Below are 22627 nucleotides of genomic sequence, written 5' to 3' on the forward strand. Positions count from 1 at the left end.
TCATCAACTTCATGTAATCCTGTGTCATAATGGTAATGAGACTAAGCCATCCATCCTATGTATCCCTCTGAAATTAAAGGCACAGTTAGCTTAAGATGACAGCAGGATTAAGAAAACTCGCCAAGAAATCAAGAGAAATAAAAGGAAGATTAAAAGCTTTTCAGCTTAGCCTGTTCCTGTATATACTGAAAGTGTGTTTTTTCAGAAGTGTTCTTACTTCAACACAGCAAAAAGCCGATTATAAAAAAAACCCACTAATTAGAAAATAGTAGTCTTCAAACAGTATTCTTACCTTTGCAGACATAGTTAGTATAAGAAATAATAGATGATTTTATTGAATATAGAATTATAATATATAATTTAAAAAAAAACAGTTTGTTGTCCCAGGTGGCCCCCATGTGGTCCCAAGGCCATTAAACACCAACACCTACAGCAACATTTTCTGTTTTTCTAAAAAATTAGAACATCAAGAGACAATGCTTACATTGAAAAGGAAGTAGCTTGGACATCTATTTCCAAATAAATTGCATACATGTATATCATTATATACAGGCAGTTAAGATATAAAAAAAATAGTAGCCACTTAAAGGGACTTGGGAGTCGGGACTGGCTGAGAGACCTTCAATAGTTCCTAATAAGCACACTGTTGTTTTTGAAAACATAGAAGGTAATAAAATAACTAGATTGTGGCGGAGCCTAACAGCCAACACAGACGACTGCAGCTCCAAGCTCCAAGCTGCTGAAATACCGAAAAAAAATTGTAACTTACCTTTGCTGGCTTGCTCTGGGGGAACCCTCTGGATAGCCTGATTACCATGGGGCTCAAATAAGAAAAATTAAAAGAAGATAGACCAAGCCCAGGTCTGACTATTGGCGATCTGTGGAGACAGTCGCATGGGGCGAATGGGCCCAAGATGGCTGCCCTAACTGGAGGCTGCTCAGACTCCTCTGATGAGCTGTCCTACAAAGTGGAGGATGAACTTTTACTTGCACCTGTAAAGCCACCACAGGCCCGGCGGCACCAGATCCCTCCCCGGTGACTACCTCGGTCCTGAAGGAGCTCCTGGCAGACCTGCAGAAAAACATACTTACGGATATGGCCACAATCCGCTGAGTTATGCAGGGACTGACAGGCCACATTGATGCACTGGACGGAGCTTCCACTAAAAGCACACAGCAAATGGGGTCGCTCCAGCAAGCTGTACACGACCTACAGCAACAGAACCAACTACATGAACGCCACTTTCCAGCACAGGAGGATAACAGACGTAGGAACAACCTGAAGGTCAGAGGGGTTCCTGAGAGTGTCTCAGAAGCGGAATTACCACACTTAATGAGGAGACTGCTACTGGCCTTGTTACCAAGGCAGGCCAAGGCGGTGATCATGGATGGACTCTTCCGTATCCCAAAACCAGCCAAGGCTCCAGCCATGGCCTCAAGGGACCTGGTGGTCCATTTCCAGAATGGGAAAGATAAATCAGCAGTCTTAGCTGCCCTTTGGGGGAAGTCCCCTTACCAATTCGAGAACATGATGTTTCGCATTCTATGCGGACCTGTCGGGCAGTACCTTGGCCTGGTGGAGGTAACTCAGGCCACTTACCTCCCTCTTACAACAGCACAACTTTCAGTACTGTTAGCACTAGCGCCAGCCCTAGACACTCCTAGTTACCCATGGTGATGCAACATACCCCCTCCAAGATGTTCACGGAGCCACAGGCTCGGATTGAGGAAATCTTGTCTCTGAAGAGGATGGCAAATGCTTCACACTTATCCTGAGAAAAGTTGCTGGGTATATGCATGCATGCTGGTTTGCACAGCCTTTGTACTGTGAGAAACAGTTGCCTGGGTCTATTGTGGGAGAGTGCAATTTTGCGTGATAAAAATGAAGATTTTTTTCTGAGTTATATTGAATTTATATTAGTTTAGATGTTTGGTAAGAACGGCTTTATCCTCTGGATCATGTGTCCTGCGCCACTTTCTCTTGAGTTTATGGCCTGTTCTCTTCATTTCTCTGATGGTGCTATCAAACCTCGGTGCATTGTTGTGAGTTTTGACCGTGTGTATGTGTGTTGGTGCAATGCTCAAGGGTATCTGTCATGGTTTTGTTGTAGAGTCGGACTAAGGAGCTGGGGTGTTCACAGGTACCCATTAGTTCACTTAGATCCATATGTGATGTTACATCCAATTTCGTCACCCCTTTTAATAAGCAGTGTTTGACCAGGTTTTGAGGCTGGGCTCTGGCCGATTGTGATACAATGGAGAAGTGAATGGAGTGGTGGTCTGACCAAGCAACTGGATTTACAGTTACTGGTGACACTTCTAGTCCAGACTGGAACACCAGATCAAGTGTATGACCTGGGGTGTTCAAGGATTAAGCCAGCCAAAAGGTCTGAGAGTTCCAGAAAAAATATCTTCTCGTCTCCTGGGGGTCTGTATATTAACAGCATCCTCAATCTATTGAGAGACTGGCAGCTGCGCATAAAAAAGTTTGGAGTTTGTGGACGGATATTGGTCTGGGATTTAAGGATGATTTCGCACAGATCATAACTCCCCCTCCCTTGTAATCTTGTCTCGGACGGTGGAACACCGTATAATTGGCTGGAATAGCTGCCTCTAGACTAGGCCCAGCATTTTCATCTAGCCATGATTTTGTAATGCACGCTAATTGGCATATTTCAATAAGGTCGGCTATAATAGCGGTTTTGTTTCTTATCTTATTGATCTGGCATTGCACAGGATTGATCTGATAGGACAGTCTTGGGATTCTGAGTTTTTGCTCTGTACTTTGGAAACAGTGTGTCTTCTAATGGGAATTACACAAAGAGGTTTCCTTGATTTGATTTGGGGCTTTCAGGTAGACAGGATGGTGGAGCAGCTGTAATAGTATCAGGAGATTGAACTTTAAGTTTTGATTTTCCTCTACGACAGCCCGCCAGTCCCTTTGAAGATGCCAAGTGATTTTAGGGTAACCACTAGTGAGGAATTGAGTGCAGTGACCACTTTTTGGGGTCTTAGGGAATAAGAGGAAGTATAGGTGATCATTCCCTCAGCAGTGAAGGAGTTAGAACTGCTTCTAGTTTTTGTAGGGATGTTAACAGTGGGAGCTGGTTACATTGCCCTGCTCTATAGGATTCAGGCCAGAGTGAGGTGTGAGATTGTAGATAACAGATAAGAAAGCATGCATGCAGGTCAGATTACAGGAGTTCAAAACCAATGTGTTTTAGTGAAATAATTTTCATCAATTAGTTTTACGGGTGTTTATAAATTAAATCTGAGCATTGCTTAATGGATGATCAAGTCCAAAACCCAATTTACACATGGAAGTGAGTCGTTTTTTAGTTAACATGTACCTTGTTTGTGATGTTTAGCTCAAGGTATCTCTTCCTGGTAGTAAGATGGTCCAGTGGAAGTATATTTCAATCTGTTGTGTATCTCAGTTTAGTAATGCCATCCGCTCAATTTTGGTAAATCCGGTTGTGTGATATATGGAGTCTATATTGGTCCTTATAAATACTAATTATATGTAAATCCAGTTGTGTGATATGTGGAGTCTATATTGGTCCTTATAAATACTAATTTATATATACACGTCCCAAAAATAGGAGGTACAGATCCAAGACCAGCCGGTGGACGGGCTGCTAATGGCAGTGACGAGGGATGGGCCCATCCAAAAGGAACAGGCCAGTTCAGAAAAAGAGTACATGACCCAAAAAGGGAAGTATTTTAGTCAGGCTAACAATCCAACCTTGCTGGCCCAACTCAGGGCCTCCCATATACAGAGTACTGAATTCCTTTTAGCATGGGCTTAATTCCAGGACGCTGCTTTCCTGCAGATATTTTTCTGGTGTCCCAAGATGCAGGAAACCAGGGAACTAATGTTGGATAATAGGAAGAGGGCCTCAATTTCAGAACTGTCACACCTAACCCAAGACTGTTGGAAGATATACATATATTTTGGTAATGCTTAAGAAGTATATTGAAAAGAGTTATTTTTGGTTGGTGGTAGCTGAAGAATTGCTTAACACTGTTTGAGAATTTTAAGTGTAATTTTTTTAGAATGGTGGTAAAGGATTGGATACATAAAGGAGAGAGTGACCTCTTCTATTTCCAAGCTTTGCTCTCCACTGGATCAGGGAAAACAGCTCCCTCCTGCCAAAAGCAGGAATGTAGCAATTCAAAACGCAAACACTCGGATACTTCACACACAACACTCAGCCACGTTCAGACACCCCTACACACATACACAACACTCAGACTCTTCCACACACATCTCAGCCTCCTCCACACACGACACTGAGCTACTATGCACACATTCACACAAAAAACTCAGTATCCACCACACAGGAACAGAGTCCAGGGCTCTCGGAATGGGCCCAAATCTGGCACCTTGCCTAGTACCTTAATCTGACTCTGCAGGTTATTATTTTAAATTAGAAATAAGCATTTCAATTTTTCCTTTCAAACTCTGGGAACTCAAATGCAGCTATCAAGTGTGACCTGCAAAGTGAGCTGTACACATTGTGTGTCTGCCTGTACATGAAGAGATACATTTACAGTCTGTCAGCTTGCTTCTCTGCACCCTGAAAACTGGTGTGGAGCAGAGAAATATAAATGGACATTTATGGGCTAAATGTATTTCTCTTTGAGCAAGAATTGGACAGCAAGAGTATCTATAATGTTTCTTTTCACTGTGAAGAATAAAATATAACAGTTTATGCGTGTTATTTGCAGGAACCACGACAGACAAATTTGCTGCAATATGGGTTTAAAGAAAAAAATAAAAGGATCTCTTACATACTTCCACTTACTGTACTGTGTGATATGATTCTTCAACCTTATATAGTGTCTAAATGGATACATTCATACAGCTCCTGTCTCTTGTGACAAAGAAGATCAGGAAGATTTCAAGCATATCGAAATGACAAATCTGTTAACTTAGAGTGACTCCAACAGGAAACATTGTGAAATAGTCTCACCTATACTACACTAACAAACAAAAAAGTATTTATAACATTAACAGGACATTCTCACTCTGCATTATTCTTGTATAGTGCACTAAAGGTAATACTAAGAAACGAAATTCTACTGAAACAAAGTAATCAAAAAAAATATGGTATTTTTTAAGATTTAAAATGAAATTCCTGTACGCTGTTTTTTTGTTTTTGTTTTTGTTTGAGTAATTATAATTAAACAAACAATATGGGCACTTTAACAACTTCATCTAAATGACGTTGTCATGCTTTCAGGAGATGGTTTAATTTTAGGGTTTCTTGAATGGTTCAACCCCAAAATTTCCAGCATATGATTTCTCAGTCCCCTCAGACATCCAACTTGCTGAAAAGCTTGAAAATGGAAGCTTAGGCAGGGGTGCTGTGTGGCTTAGCGCAGTCAGCTGACAATCTGTGGACTCCATTGATCCAAAAAAAAAGTTTTGTGATCAAGGAGCCACTGATTGGCTGAGATCATTGTCTCTAAGCCAATCAGCAGCGCACCTGCCTGTGATGATCGTAGGCTTCCATTTTCAAAGGCCCAAATCCTTCTGTCCCACTTCCCTATTTTCTATTATCCATTTTTTCTTGGAGCTCTATAATATTGGTGTGTTTTTCGGTTATAATAGAGCTCCACAGCAATAATACTCAAAGAAATGTATCTTTAAACTTCAATAAATATGTTTAGAAATCGGACTGTGTAACATATATTGTTCTTGTTCTAAATTACATTTGAGTTCCATAAACTGATATTAGTAAATCACCTAATATTTTTCAGAACAGCCCGCCTCTGACCACACCCCCATGTACACACGTATCCCTGTTTGTTCATTTGAAATGCTGGGTGATGGGCTCCATCATAGTAATGATTTATACATATTCTGGTGCCTCTGCACATCTTAATTCTATACCCGAAGTTCTTAATGTAGGGGATGAAAAAAATCCTAATTTCCTATTAATGGGCTACCACTGGTTGGAGTAAACTCCTGGTTGTCCACTGTATTGTCCCTGTTCTACCCAGAGTAGTAGACCACCTTGATACAGGGAAAAGTCAGTTTAAAGTATTTTGCATCCTATGTAATTCTAACTTTAATTAGACTCAGCTTAAATGCCACTTTTCAATACAGGAAGGGGGTGGGAGAAACAGTGTCGCAGGTACAGGGGCTAAGAGGCTTGAACCCAATAAAATAAAGAACTAGACTGACTGTATGCCCTGACCACAAGATGTATGTATAAAACTTAACCTTTATTGGATATGTATTAAGAGAAAAGGATTAGCTATGCAATAAACAATATTAAGGTCAGTTAGTAGTGATGTCCCGAACGGTTCGCTGGCGAATAGTTCCTGGCGAACACCCCTGAGCGGCGGGTGGGGGCCCTAAATACCAATAGGGGGGGACCTATTGTCCTCCCCCCGGCCCCCACAGCTGAGCAGCGGGTGGGTGCCCTAAATACCAATAGGGGGGGACCTATTGTCCTCCCCCCTGGCCCCCACCCCTGAGCGGCAGTGGGGGCTCTAAATACCAATAGGGGGGGACACCTATTGTCCTCCCCCCCGGCTCCCACCCCTCAGCGGCGGGTGGGGGCCCTAAATACCAATAGGGGGGGACCTATTGTCCTCCCCCCCGGCTCCCACCCCTGAGCGGCGGGTGGGGGCCCTAAAAAAATGTCCCCCCCAGGTGACTAGGGGTCCCCAAACCCCTAGTCACCCCTCCCCCCCCAAAAAAAAATTATCCCCCTACCAACCCCCCTTACCCTAAAAATAATGAGGGGGGGACATTTAACTAAGAACCTGTAAAAAAAAAAAAAAAAAAAAAAACTTACCATTCGATGTTTTCTTTCTTCTAAAATCTTCTTTTTTCAGCCCCAAAAAAGGCCAAATAAATATCCATAATAACCGACGCAATAAAAAAAAAAAAAAAAAAGAGCGTAAAAAAATAATAATCCATCTTCACCCGGCAAGGGCTCCGCGCAGACTGAACTCTGCAGGGCGGAGGAAGGCTTATAAAGCCTTTCCCCGCCCTGCAATTAGGCTCAGAGCACTCTGATTGGTGGGTTTAAGCCATCCAATCAGAATGCTCTGACAGGTAAATGAAGAGACTGACAGGTAAGTCTCTACATTTACCTGTCACAGCACTCTGATTGGTTGGTTTGAAATCCACCAATCAGTGCTCTGTGTCATTTTACACAGCGTGGGAAAGTTCTGTGGAATTTTCCCACGCTATGTAATTTGACTCATAACACTCTGATTGGTGGATTAAGTACAGGGGAATATTCACTAAGTACCAAACATTGTTATACAGGGGAATATTCACTAAATGCCAAACATTGTTATATAGGGGAATATTCACTTAATACCAAACATTGTTATACAGGGGAATATTCACTAAATGCCAAACATTGTTAAACAGGGGAATATTCACTAAATGCCAAACATTGTTATATAGGGGAATATTCACTAAATGCCAAACATTGTTATATAGGGGAATATTCACTAAATGCCAAACATTGTTATATAGGGGAATATTCACTAAATGCCAAACATTGTTATATAGGGGAATATTCACTAAATGCCAAACATTGTTATACAGGGGAATATTCACTAAATACCAAACATTGTTATACAGGGGAATATTCACTAAATGCCAAACATTGTTATACTGGGGAATATTCACTAAATGCCAAACATTGTTATACAGGGGAATATTCACTAAATGCCAAACATTGTTATATGGGGGAATATTCACTAAATGCCAAACATTGTTATACAGGGGAATATTCACTAAATGCCAAACATTGTTATACAGGGGAATATTCACTAAATACCAAACATTGTTATACAGGGGAATATTCACTAAATGCCAAACATTGTTATATAGGGGAATATTCACTAAATGCCAAACATTGTTATATAGGGGAATATTCACTAAATGCCAAACATTGTTATATAGGGGAATATTCACTAAATGCCAAACATTGTTATACAGGGGAATATTCACTAAATGCCAAACATTGTTATATAGGGGAATATTCACTAAATGCCAAACATTGTTATATAGGGGAATATTCACTAAATGCCAAACATTGTTATATAGGGGAATATTCACTAAATACCAAACATTGGTATATAGGGGAATATTCACTAAATACCAAACATTGTTATACAGGGGAATATTCACTAAATACCAAACATTGTTATACTGGGGAATATTCACTAAATGCCAAACATTGTTATACTGGGGAATATTCACTAAATGCCAAACATTGTTATATAGGGGAATATTCACTAAATGCCAAACATTGTTATATAGGGGAATATTCACTAAATACCAAACATTGTTATACAGGGGAATATTCACTAAATGCCAAACATTGTTATATAGGGGAATATTCACTAAATACCAAACATTGTTATATAAGGGAATATTCACTAAATGCCAAACATTGTTATACAGGGGAATATTCACTAAATGCCAAACATTGTTATACAGGGGAATATTCACTAAATGCCAAACATTGTTATATAGGGGAATATTCACTAAATACCAAACATTGTTATACAGGGGAATATTCACTAAATGCCAAACATTGTTATATAGGGGAATATTCACTAAATACCAAACATTGTTATACAGGGGAATATTCACTAAATACCAAACATTGTTATACAGGGGAATATTCACTAAATGCCAAACATTGTTATACAGGGGAATATTCACTAAATGCCAAACATTGTTATATAGGGGAATATTCACTAAATACCAAACATTGTTATACAGGGGAATATTCACTAAATGCCAAACATTGTTATACAGGGGAATATTCACTAAATGCCAAACATTGTTATATGGGGAATATTCACTAAATACCAAACATTGTTATACAGGGGAATATTCACTAAATACCAAACATTGTTATATAGGGAAATATTCACTAAATACCAAACATTGTTATACAGGGGAATATTCACTAAATGCCAAACATTGTTATATAGGGGAATATTCACTAAATGCCAAACATTGTTATACAGGGGAATATTCACTAAATGCCAAACATTGTTATATAGGGGAATATTCACTAAATGCCAAACATTGTTATATAGGGGAATATTCACTAAATGCCAAACATTGTTATATAGGGGAATATTCACTAAATGCCAAACATTGTTATACAGGGGAATATTCACTAAATGCCAAACATTGTTATATAGGGGAATATTCACTAAATGCCAAACATTGTTATATAGGGGAATATTCACTAAATGCCAAACATTGTTATACAGGGGAATATTCACTAAATACCAAACATTGTTATACAGGGGAATATTCACTAAATACCAAACATTGTTATATAGGGGAATATTCACTAAATGCCAAACTGACAGTTAGTAAATCACTAACTAATAAATGTAAATAAATACATAAAAGCAACTTTGAGACTAAAAATCTCGAGCACCCTAAAGTGAAAAGGAAAAAAATTATAATAAAATTAATAAATAGTAAGACAACAAATAATAAAATTAAGTATGTACACTGGTGTAAACATATATTAGTAGGTGAGACAGGATCCCAGCAACAAAATAGTTCTTGGTGCTTGGTCCAAGAATTTGTGGTTCTGAATCACCTAATTACGCTGACTTGGAAAAGTTTGTAAGAAAAAGAGTTGTACTGGTAGGTCTCCCAGCTAATGTTAATGTAACACAATAGCCAATCGGAGAGCAACTTTGTTGCAAACTCACTGCAAGAAAGGAAACATCTGGGGGAGCATTACCTAAATAGTGTTCTTGGGTAGAGCCTAAATGACCAAGAAATCAATGGGTAAGTGAGACACCAGAATAGAAATATACATTGGTATGAGTAAAGGGCAGTGCTGTAATCACACTGTCAATGTGGACATGATGTTAACGGTGACTACACTAACAAGCTCAGATTCATCGCAAAATCTGTTGCCTTGTGAAATATGATACTGCAAATGCAATCTCTCCGACAATGTCATCTAGTAACGAGATTATTCCTATACAGACCCATTACTTTATATTGTCAGGTGCTTTAGAAATCAACGTGCCCAAACAAACGTATAATTAGTGTCAATACCTGAAAATGGAATTTATGGGAAGAAATATGCATAAAGTATTAAATAACACAAACACGGCTATTATGAAGACACTGCTTGTTCTCCTGGACTACTTTCTCTAAGCACTGTCAAATTACTGTTTTTAATGTAATTGAAAAAAAAATATATAATGTGAGAATTCAAATAGTTGCTTTAACTTAATTGGAGCGTTGACTGCAGCAGAGTTTTTTGCACATCTCTATCACAATTATTGTAGGTTCTGAAAGTAATTTTAATTAATTAGAATTAATTACATTTAAATGGACACATGTAAATCCCTACACAAATTCTATAATGGATTAGTAATTAAAGTTTTAAAAAGAAACAAAATTTCGGGTATGACTATGTACCTAATTTTTTTATGTCCTCGAGGGTTATTTTGATACTGTATGCCATGCCCAAAAAAGCACAAGTTGGTAAAAGTAGATGTTCTGCAGATGTGCCCAGATGTGAGCAACACGACATGAGATATATGTAATCTTTACTGCAAAACTTGCTTTACTGGTATTGAGATTTATTTAATTACACCATAGCTACACTAATAACTAGAATGCTTATTAGCCCTTTGGCATACATGGATTTTCTAATGAAATATTTACCTAATATATTTAATATTATTGATATATTGCGTTAAAATATTGGCAAATAGCAGCAATCAGAAGTGTCTCAATCTGGTATATGAAGAGTCCTAAATTCCTGTATAGCAGTAGACTATGGGATACGTTATTTATTCCTAAACAGCAGTTCAAATCATACAGGTGTCTGCTAGAAGTGTATACACAGCCAGTTTGCTTAAAGGGACAATGTAGGCACCCAGACGACTTCAGTTAATTGAAGTGGTCTGGGTGCAAACTCCCATCACCCTTAACCCTGAGCATATAATGATTGCAGTTTTAATAAATTGCAATAATTACTTGCTAGGGTTAAGTCCTCCACTAGCGGCTAGCCCTACTAGAGTGACTTCCAGGTTCCTAGACTACTTTTGGTTGTCTAAACCAATAATGCTTTCCTAAGGGGAGATCCTAATGCGAGCGTGGCGCATGCACATTAGGTCTCCCCCTCGGCGCTGGATCCAGGTGACAGAAGGGGTTATTAACCCCTTCTTCACCGGGGGTGGGGGTCAGGGAGGGTTGACAAAGGGGTAAGCTATAGTGCCAGGAAAACAAGTTTGTTTTCCTGGCACTATAGTTTCCCTTTAATTGTGAACTGGGCTTTGTTTTAGCGTCTGCTGAGCCACACATGTGCAGTCTGCTTGGCTTGTCTCCATCCGGGGAAAATGCGAGAGTGTTTTTCCTACTGTAGTATACTGCATGCACATGCCAAACACTAAATGCATAAGTAGGGACTAATTGATATAAACAACTCAGAACTAAGTGTCCTAGACTGCTTGATAGACAGCCTTAGTGGGCTGTTTTAAGTTGCAGCAATATTTTCCAATTGTGCACTCTCAGAAATGAGAGTGATTTTAAGGTGCTCTAAGCACCATGCATGGTGCAAAGAAGCACAGTGCTTAAGATGCTTAGAGTGACTTTAACAACTAAAACTTTACACAATCGTGTTCATGGCAAAAGGTTACTCCAAGCATAAGCCACGTCTACAGCCTGCTTTTGAAACACCATTGTGGCGAAACCGACCTCGCCACGTGTCCTTGGAGGGGGCTGATTGCCCGCCTCTTGCCTTTGGACTATGGACCAGACTTTATGGGAATGTGATACCCCAGATAGCCATACCATGGAGCCTATTCATATAATGAAAGACTATGGGAAAGACTTTAGCTCCATGGCAATTGTACTGTGTGAGTAGGATCTGTGCGCTATTCGGTAGTTTTGTGCGTGCAGATCCCAGCTATCTGGGGATAGGTGAAATGTCTGTGTGTTATGTGTAAATGTGACTTTATGTTTTTTAAAGTGTTTTTATGTCGTTTTGCAACCATGTGGTTAATGGAGTCTGCCTTTAGTCCTGGGTAATTGGATTACTTCTCCAATTAACTCCAGGGCAGAAGGGAGGAAACCAGGGTGCATTGTGGGGATGTTTTTCTGCCAGCCAGAAAGGAACAAAAGATACTTTTAGTAACTTTTGAACCCCTGGTCGGATTCATGCCATTTTTTAATATGTTGTTCCCCTGAATGGATTGATTGTGGATATGTATTTATGTGAATGTGATGTATGGTTTTAAAGTTATGAAAGTTGTGTAAAAGTATATTTTACACTGTATGCATAATGGGATTATGTGTCACACTAAGGGGAGGGGATGTGTGGGAGGTAACATCTATGTCATTGGTTCTTTTATGCCTCCCCCTGGGTGTGGCCTGTATGTGTGAGTTGGAAATAAAAGCCAGGCTGGATGAGCCAGTCCTCAGTTCCTGTTTTACCCTCAAAGTGAAGTGTCGTCTCATTATTGGGGGAAGGATTTATTGCATGCTGTTCCAGTTGACTGCTAGGAGTGTAAGCCTATTCGTATGGTTCCTATTCAACTGTCTACAGCATTCAGAGGCTTGAGAGGATTCATATGCTGAATCGGTTCGGTGATTGTGGTGTCTGCCAGAGTGCTTGGAGTCCTCAGGAAGCGCTAGGAGCATCCTTTAACGGAGGTACCCAGTCGGGGTGCCAGGCGATCCGTTACAACCATGATGCTGCCAGAGATGCAGATACACTCAGGGGCGGACTGGCCCGTGAAATTTCCCGGTGGGCCGCAGCACTTGGGGTTAGGGGAGAGAGCCCTAATACCTATAACTAATATAATTTGGTAATTTTTCCCTCAGACTGTGAGAGTCTGAGGGAACTATGGAGGGAGGGGCTAGGGGCCTGCGCGGCCACATTGAGGATGCCACGGCCGGAGGGAGCACAGCAGGGAGAGCACTTTCTGGCACTCAAACTCCGCCCCATCATACACTGCGCCCACCGATCTCAAGCTCCGCCTCCATCTCATGCTGCTGACCTCAGGGCAGGAAATAGAGTTCTCACCTCCCAGGGCTTCCACAGCAGTTGCCTGCAGTGCCAGGTAGGCTTCAAATACTCTGCAGCTAGTGAGTGAGAGTGAGGGTGATCGTGTGTGTGTGTGTATGTCCCTGCTGTTGTGAGCATGTGTGTGTCAGTGAGCATGTCTGCAGTGAGCATGTATGTGTGTGTCAGTGAGCTTGTCTGTAGTGAGCATTGGTGTGTGTGTGTGTGTGTGTCAGTGAGCTGACTGTATTCAGTTGTATAAGTCACAGATCTCTCAGAAACTGGAGATATTTTGCTTTCTCAGAAGCTATAAATCATACATTCGTTTATTACATCATGCTAGCATTATTAAAAGGACTCTCTAGCAACATAATCACTTTAGTTCAGTTTAGTAATGATCTTGTCAGTAGTCTCTGGGCACCATACCAAAATTGTTTGCAAAACTGCTTTGGAAGAGTTTGACAATGAACTCTACACAGGGGCAGTGACAATGCGGAATCTAGACTTCTGTGTTATCAATATCACTATCAGCCTTGCTGTCCTTAAAGGGACACTCATAGAAATCAGCATTTTTATAAACTGGTGTAAACACCAGGCTACTCCTCACCCAAAAAGCACTTTATTTTGTCAGTAATTCAAAACATAGGGGATACAGAAAAGAAAGGGGAGGAAGGGCAAACGAGACTCGAGAGTCATACATATCGCTGACATATCGCTGTCATATCGCGGTGTCTTCAGATCGCTCAGTCTGTAAGCATGGATCTGATTACACAATGTCGGGACACAAACATAGGCCTAACATGCTAGAGTGGCACCTTAACAAAAACAATCCAGCGTCCTTTAGCTTTGCACACAAACATGCAGTCCGAGGCTTGAATCAGGTAGCATTCCATTCAGAGAGTGAGAAAAATACATACACTATGTAAACACATACATACATTGTGCACCTCCATTTGTCTAAATATACATAGGGATTAAGGAGAGAGCGCAAGTAACATTTTCTTTTCTTTGGTTTTTACTATATATTGGGGCTGATGTGTATTGTAGTCGTTGCTGCTGGCCCAGCAGTAATGGGACTAAGCGCAGGACTTCTCTTTTTGTATTTGTACATACATACATTGTGTGAAGGAGGAGCTACTGATAGGCTTAGAGCATTAGCTGACTCTCTCTGCCTATCAGCAGCTCCCAGTCAACTTCTTTATTCAAGCCTTGGACTTCAGCGGATGTTTGTGAGAAGAACTAACAGGCGACAGATTCAAGACTTTTGGGTTAAACCGTTCGTTAATTGTGTAACCCCTTGAGGATTGCAGGCACCAGGAGACCTCACACCATAACAACTTTATTTGGATGAATTAAGTATACTGTGTATTCCTTTATCTTAACAGATAATTTCACTTTGGCTTAGGATCCTTAAAGAACAGAGTATTATGACGGCATTAACCATCATTAATCTTTAAAGACGTATATTGATTAAAGGGACTCTCCAGTGCCAGGAAAACAAACTGTTTTCCTGGCACTGCAGGTCCCCTTCAGTGACTTAACTGTATCTAGCACCGATGTCCCTCGGTGCTGGGTCAGGGTCCGCCCACGCTCCTCCCCTGCCGACGTCATCTGGCGGGGAATACCTATTGAGCATGCACGGCCGCCGGCGGGGGAGACCTAATGCCGCGCACACACATTAGACCTCCCCATAGGAAAGCATTTAAAAATGCTTTCAATGCTTTCCTATGGGGATTTCAGCGACACTGGAGGTCCTCACATAGCGTGAGGACGTCCAGCGACATTATAGCACACTTTTCATGTGCTATAAACACGGAAGTGCCCTCTAATAGCTGTCTAGTAGACAGCCACTAGAGGAGGAGTTAACCCTGCAAGGTAAATATTGCAGTTTATGAAAACTGCAATAATTACACTTGCAGGGTTAAGGGTAGTGGGAGTTAGCACCCAGACCACTCCAATGGGAAGAAATTGTCTGGGTGCCTGGAGTGTCCCTTTAAATGCATATTAGCACACTCAGCTTGTGTATAGTTTGACCTCACGAAAGGTCAAAATGTTGTCGGGTCACTTATGTGGTGATAGAATAAAGTATTCCTAATTATAATTACAGTAACAGAGCTGAAACGATTATTTTATTACAATTAAAAAAAAAGATTCCATATTAAATGTACACAAAGCACATTGTAAAGAGTTAAAGCACATTCTCACTTTGCAGGTTTTGATTTTAAATCAATCCTTATTTCCACTCGTTTTTAATTTTTGAACTTTGCTTTAGTTTTTAGTTATAAATAAGAAAATCCAGGGACTAGTTTTTCTCACAGAGAATGTGTTCTTTGCTAATCTTTGGCAATAGGCAAAGCTTAAGTAAAAGTTCCATTTCGTTTGTCAAGGGAATTTACCCAGAATTCAACAGACAAAAAGGATCCCACAGGAGGGCTAACTGCAAAATAGTAGTTAAAATTCAGTGTGAGAAATAAAAGATAATAAGTATAGACAAGTGGTAAGGAGGGGAGTATAGTCATTAAAACACAAAGGACACAAGGAAAGGAAAAATGAAAGAAAGAAAAAAACATAGTGTAGTTATGATAGATTCTCAATAGCACAGCACGATTTTCTTGTGAACTGTATCATTCGATTCCTTTAAGTGAATGTCTTCTAGCCATTAGTCTGGGACACTTCTATTGTTCAAGTCTACACAGACAATCCAATCGAAAAATAGATATGAGGGGATTCATGGTATTTCTGTACAAATAGCACATAATAGTTTTCACCGTACAGTGATAACTTTGCTTGTAACCAGAGACCGAATTGATAGATTTCATAGTCCAAAGCAAATAATAGGCTGCTCAATATTACCATCTACTGGACAACCTATTACGTGACAATTTCAAAATAAAACTTAGCACAATTGAGCATAAAAGTTGCGTATTTGATGATTAATTTATAAGAGCAGCATTGTATAAAGCATATACCAAGTAAAACACAGGTTCAGATAAATGTGGAAAGAGTTCAATTCTAATTTGTAATTTCTGCCTCCCCCGTATGTTTGTTACGATTGTATGTATCTGGTCTGTATACATTTAGGGTATTATCATCTTCATGTTACCTGTAACTCAGATATTTTTCGCACATCAAATACTGGTTTTAAAAAAACAATATTGACTTGTCCCTCTTTATCCATTATAACCATATTTACTTGATCAAATATCCATATTTACTTGATTTATATTTCTATTCTTGTTTCTCTAAAGAAGCATATAATAATAGCCAAATATAATGTAAAAATAAAGTAAACAAAAATCTAAAATAATAATGTATTTCATTCGAATGGTACAGAGTATTGAACATCTCAAAATACTCACATTCATGGCTAGTGCAAGGATTTTTGGCTACACAGTTAATGATGCATTTTGTCGCCCCTGCCTTCACACTATACTCTGCCCCCTCGTGCAGTTGTCACATAGGTATTATGAGCACACTGCCCAGCACCCACAAAGGCTGTGTGAGAGCTGCCTAATCATAGCTTCCACAACTGCAGGGGCAAATTTACTTTTAATTGGAGCAGAATCAAAAAAAAAAAAAAGAAAGAAAAACACTATAGAACAAAAATATCTACACGCAGCAGAGAACAGTAAGAACAGCTTCCTTGCTGCCAACCACCCTTAAGACTGTATGTTTGGGCAGTGTAAGCATTTACCATGCAGATCGACAGAACTACCCGCAGTGCAGCCAGGAGACCGCACACTGGGGGGCCCATCGATGCACTTAAGGCCACCCAATAAGTATTGCTGAAGAGGGGCCATGGCCCTTAAAGAGCACAACCAGGCCCCTGTAGTATTGGTTGCTGGGAGGAAGTAAAAGCCATTCACTTCCTCCCAGACATAGAGAGCGTTGCACAGGAGGGAAAGAGGCGCAGTCCATAGGGGAGGGGGGATTTCTAGGGGAAGCAGCCATTTTTCCTTGATAAGTATATTTTTATAACACATAGTGTGATCTCTCTTTCAGGAAGTGTGTAGGGAGACTATGTAAATCAGAGCCAGGAGAGGTGTGACTAGGGCTGCATAAAATGTGTTAAATACTAAAGAACAGATAATTGAGACAGAGAGCAGTGAGACTATTACGTCATAATCCATATACAATATTTTTTAATTGACAAAAGCTGAAAGTTCTCCATGAAACATTAACTAAGTGAGTCATAGTTCTATTCTACATGACTTATTCAATTCATATGTACTCCCAAGCCTCCTTAGCTCTTATGTTACTCCAAACTAACAGCCAGTGGCTGAAGAATTTAATCAGTTTTTGTATCCAATATGGCCTCACATAAGACAAATTATGTTTACCTTAAAGATCTTAAAACCTCAAGTACAGATGCCAACAAGTTCAAAAGCATATCTTCTAGCATTTTGCCAATGCAGCAATGAATTGTGCCATGTTGTTTTAATTGTGCTGTAATTTTATGGCAAGTTTGCACAAAAAAAATTATTAAAATTTACTTAGTTCAAATTAGATGTCGTATCAATCATAATGCATACCAAAAAATGGATCCAAATGTAAAGGACATTTTTTTAATATTAGTTTCTTTTAACATCTGCATAGAATCAAACGTTGTACACATATTTAATATGCCAGGATAAAACCTAATATAGACAACCTCAATCAAAATCTCATGGCTTAAATTAAACTCGATATACTTATGTTCGGATTATAATTACATTTTCATTAATGTATTGTCAGAACCGACGGAACTCCGCCTCCACGCACTGACATTGCTCCAGGCTGTGTCAAAAGGAAGCCATGGCAACCTTGCATCACCCACATATTTTCATATTTTGTTTTTTTGCAATATAGAGTTGCTACTTGAGCTCCCTTTCTGTGGAGTTACTGTAAACCAGACTCATACTTGTTTTTTCAGTACTGCTTATTTCTCAAATTCACCAGCAGACATACCGCTGGTGTAGCTAAATCGGGGCTTACACACTAAGGGGGCCTATCAGGTGGCCCATGCACTTAGGGCCACCCAGCGGGCATGGGTCATCAGGGGTCCGGTCATGAGCTATGGCTCTTTAACAGCGCAAGAAGAGGGAAAAAAAAAGAGGAAAAAGAGGAGGGGTGCATATTGGGAGAGTCATCCTCTGACTCCTAGCAGCCTCAGCCAGCAGATGCAACTGAACCCCAGGGAGGACACCCTCCTGCACCCAAAAGGTAGAAAACAAGAGGGTAGCTATTTTTTCAATTTTGAACAGCATGTGTGTCAGTGTGTTTGTGTCTGTATGTATGTCAGTGTGTGTATCTGTGTGTCTGTGTATGTGCATCTGTGTCAGTGTGTGTATCTGTATGAGTGTCAGTGTGTCCATGTATCAGTGTGTCTTTGTATCTGCATGTGTGTATCTGTGTGCATAAGTATCTGTTTGTGTGTCAGAGTGTAAATCTGTGTATCTGCATGTGTGTCAGTGTGTGTATCTTCATGTGTGTCTGTGCATGTGTGTGCGCATTTGCATGTGTGTCAGTGTGGCTCAGCTAAACTTAAAAAAAAATAAAAAAAATGATTGAGGTTCAGGCCTAAAATGTCTTTGTGTAGCACTCACCAATCACAAGGTTTCAGCTTTTAAAAGACAGCTCTACACCCATCTGTTAGAAATCGGAACTTTCATCGAAACAAGCACCAGGGGCCGTGACAGGAACATATTAACATGCTGTGGCAGCCATATTGGCTATTTTTTCCTCATAAACCACAGCACAGAGGTACAAATAAAAAAAAAAACTTCAGCTGAGAAAACTTGAATATTTGTGACAATTATTTGATAGTACAGTGCCCATGTGCATTATGGGAGATGTAAGTATCATAGATTTATACACTGTCCCCCTCCCATTAATACACTGCCCCGTCCATCCCATTAATACACTGCCACCCCTCCCATTAATACACTGCCCCGTCCATCCCATTAATACACTGCCACCCCTCCCTAATTTAATACACTGGCCCCCTACCTTCCTCAAATAAATACACTGCCCCCATCTTCCTTCAAATACACTGCCCCCCTCCCACAAACTGCTCTTCTCCTACCTTACGATTTGCTGTCCGTCCTCCAGCTCCAGCCCTGCTCAAGCAGGCCAGACGCTCCTCTGGCACTGCCAGCAGGAGGGAAGGGGGAGTGGCTGCTCTGGTCTGCTCAGCAGGCACACACCCACTCTGCCCTCTCGTGGCTCGGGAGAGCAAGAATCAGGAAATATTATTTCTGTCTTGCGGCTGGTCGCAGTCACAGCTTAAAGCGGCCCCAGGGCGACCAGGAACACAAACATGTTTTCACCCTATAGTGTTAAAAACACCATCTAGTCCCCCTGGCACCACCAAATACAGTAAAATCTTACCTTTCATCCAGTCTGCTGGTGCTGGCTCTACCCCTGATCTGCCTCCTTGGCTGACATTATCAGAAGTGGTGATCTGAGCCAATCATAATGCTTTTCCATAGGAAAGCATTGGATTGGGTGAGATTGCCAAGGAGGTGGTGCAGTAGGCAGAACCAAACGTCACCCTGGCCAATCAGCATCTCCTCATGAGTAAAGTGCACTGTCTGCATGCAGAGGGTGGAGAAACTGAATGTCAGTGCCCCAGGAAACGCCTCTAGTAGCCATCTGAGGAGTGGCCGGTGGAGGTATCCCTAGGCTGTAATGTAAACACTAACTTTTTACTGAAAAAAACAGTGTTTACTGCAGAATGCCTGCAGGGACTGAAAAAGTTGGCATGCTGAGATTACAACTTTTATATTAGTCACAAAATCCAAAACCCCTACATAAAAGATATATATTGGTAGAAAGTACATCCCCCAAGCTATGTAACAGAGCATTTTGACACTTTTCATTTGACCATTTTATCATAACGCTAGGTCAAATTAGTTGTTTGCAGGGAGTTTTTCCCTATGTGTTTTATTTTGGGGCAATTCATAGACCACGTGTGTCCCATTAACAAACACCCTATATTTGTATACTGATAATGTTCTCGAGTACAATGATACATCACATGTATAATCTAATCCTGGCCATAATCCTACCCCTAATCTTGTCCCTAATGCAACCTTTAAACCCCCAATTTTCAATAGCAAAGATAGAGGTCCCATGTAGATTTTATTTCCCATATTATAAAAGCTTTACATGGCCTCCCTTTCTCTCTAACTCCTATTTTCTCAAATTCCCATCTATGATTATCATATTTATTTTGCTTACCATGATTAGACTTGTATTTTATATGCAATGGTGTTGTTTTTTTTGACAACTCAGGCTTGAATGGTAGGTCATTTAGTTAAAAGTATGCTCTAAGCATCAAAACAACCCCTAGATGTAGTAGATGACCTAGAGCAGGGCTGTCCAACCTGCGGCTCCCCAGAAGTTGCTGAACTACAACTCCCATGATTCTTTCAATGAAAAAGATAGCCAGGGAATCATTGGAGTTGTAGTTTAGCAACATCTGGGGGGCCGCAGGTTGGACAGCCCTGACCTAGAGACATTAACTTAAAGGGACACTATAGGCATCAAAATATCTTTGGCTTAATAAAGCAGTTTTAATTTATAGATCATTCCCCTGCAGTCTCACTGCTCCATTCTCTGTCATTTAGGAGTTAATGGGACACTGTAGGCACTCAGACCACTTCAGCTCATTCAAGTGGTCTGGGTGCAATGTCCCATGTCCCTTAACCCTGCAATAGTACTTATTGCAGTTATTGAAAAAAATGCAATAATTACTATCCAGTGTTAACTTCACCTCAAGTGGCTCTCTACCAGACAGCCACTAAAGGGACTTCCTGGTTTGAAACAACGCTGGATGTCCTCACACTCTGCATGAGGACCTCCAGCTCCAGATTTTTCCCCATAGGAAAGCATTGAATAATGCTTTACTATTGGGAAATCCTGATACGAGTGAGGCCACGCAGGAGCATGGGCGGAGCCTGCCCAGTGCTGAGGGACATCGGCGCTGGATTCAGGTAAGTCACTGAAGGGGTTTTAACCACAATTTAAACATTAACTCCTAAATGGCAGAGGATTGAGCAGTGAGGCTGCAGGGGCATGTTCTATACACCAAAACGGCTTCATTAAGCTAAAGTTGTTCAGGTGACTATAGTGTCCCTTTAAATTAAATATAAAATGCTTTATAAAGGGAGAATCCCCCCCAAAAGCTTCTCATTCCCAATTTCTGTTAATCCAGTAAAACAGCCAGTCAGATACAAACTGACTTTGATGGGAAACTTGATTTATAAATTAGTAGACTCACCGCTGTATTCACGAACAGATGTCCTTGGGTGTTGACTGAGTGATGAAAGTACAGTATCTGGGGATATAGCTACAAGCTTGTTCCAAACATCTTCAGTATAGAAATCCACAGTATGTGCATCGGAGATCCGAAGCGTTGCCTGTAAGAATTGTACCAACTTTCTAATAGCTTCCTTTACCTGGTCTGAGCTTATTTCTGGCAATTGAGTTAACATCATACTGAAAAAAATAAGATGGAGCACAATTAAAATGTACAATTGTGTTAGAACTGACAACAGTAACAGAAGATATAGACTAAACAAAGAGTTACAATATAATTATTTAGTATAGGGGATGCTTATTTAAGCGTATCAATGCTTGGAACAGAATCATATGGTGCTAAATTACTAAACTAGACAACCACATAATATATGATTTAATGTTGGCATAAATACACATTTCCACTAATGACCTATTAATATTTAGTTTATTTGTGAACCTTTAGTAAAAATTAAGTTTCACTATACAGATACCTGTTGGAAATTCAACAAGGACTTGCAAATTTTAGGTGATCATATCTAAACTCGGGAGGGGGGACAATTTAAAAGTAAAAAGTCAAAGCCAATCACGCTTCCACCTCTAGTCAGCCAGTCTGTCTTTAAATGTCCCTGGTGAATTCCTGTCAATTACAGATTTAGCACTAATCTTTGACTAAATTTTATCGGTGAATTTAAATTCTGTATAATTTGTAGTTTAGAGAAAAAAAAAACCCTTGGTGAATAACCGTTAGAATGTTTACCAACGACAAGGATTATTCACTAAACGGTGCACAGTGAGCTACAAGAGCAGAATAGCAAATTAAAGGCTATAAGTTGCTTAACTAGAAACAAATGTGATTTGGAGGATGATTCCAATGTACATATATTGGCTAACAATTTGCAGTTGGGCTTCCAATTCACTCCAATTCTGTGTTTAGTACATGCACCCCTATATAAGTGAATATATGTGTTCCATGACCAGGTACTTACATGTTTATGGACAAGTTGTGTGTGCCTATATTGTTTTAGATAGGGCCTACTATTCAGTAAATTACTAAAAACTGGTTGAAATGTGCATGTTATCCCAGTCCAATACAGAACGTAAAAGGAAACTGCAGCAGCAATAGAGCAGTGTGAGTGACATCAGCAATGTGTGTTCACACGTGCACAGCACAGCAGCCTCTCCACGCCAGACATTAATAATCGATTGTCAGACTGCTGTTGTATTACTTCCACAAGTTCCAATCTTGGAGAAAACGAATTCACTATGCAGACTGTAGTGCCAGCATAGCTAGCTCCCCGGTA

The 22627-nt window shown here is 40.3% G+C and overlaps 1 protein-coding gene across 1 annotated transcript in view; it reads right to left on the reverse strand.

Annotated features, from left to right (window-relative positions):
- The window catches only part of METTL25 (methyltransferase like 25), a 278234-nt gene extending 255781 nt beyond the window's left edge, over positions 1–22453 (reverse strand). The window contains exons 1-2 of the mRNA XM_063447133.1: positions 22313–22453; positions 21307–21524 (exon numbers count right to left, since the gene is read on the reverse strand). Of these exons, the coding sequence (XP_063303203.1) occupies positions 21307–21523 (217 nt within the window). The 5' untranslated portion in view covers position 21524; positions 22313–22453. The remainder of the gene's footprint in view (positions 1–21306; positions 21525–22312) is intronic.
- Between the last annotated feature and the right edge of the window lie 174 nt (positions 22454–22627).

The sequence above is a fragment of the Pelobates fuscus genome, chromosome 3 (assembly GCF_036172605.1).
Source record: "Pelobates fuscus isolate aPelFus1 chromosome 3, aPelFus1.pri, whole genome shotgun sequence".
NCBI classification, from domain to species: Eukaryota; Metazoa; Chordata; class Amphibia; order Anura; family Pelobatidae; genus Pelobates; species Pelobates fuscus.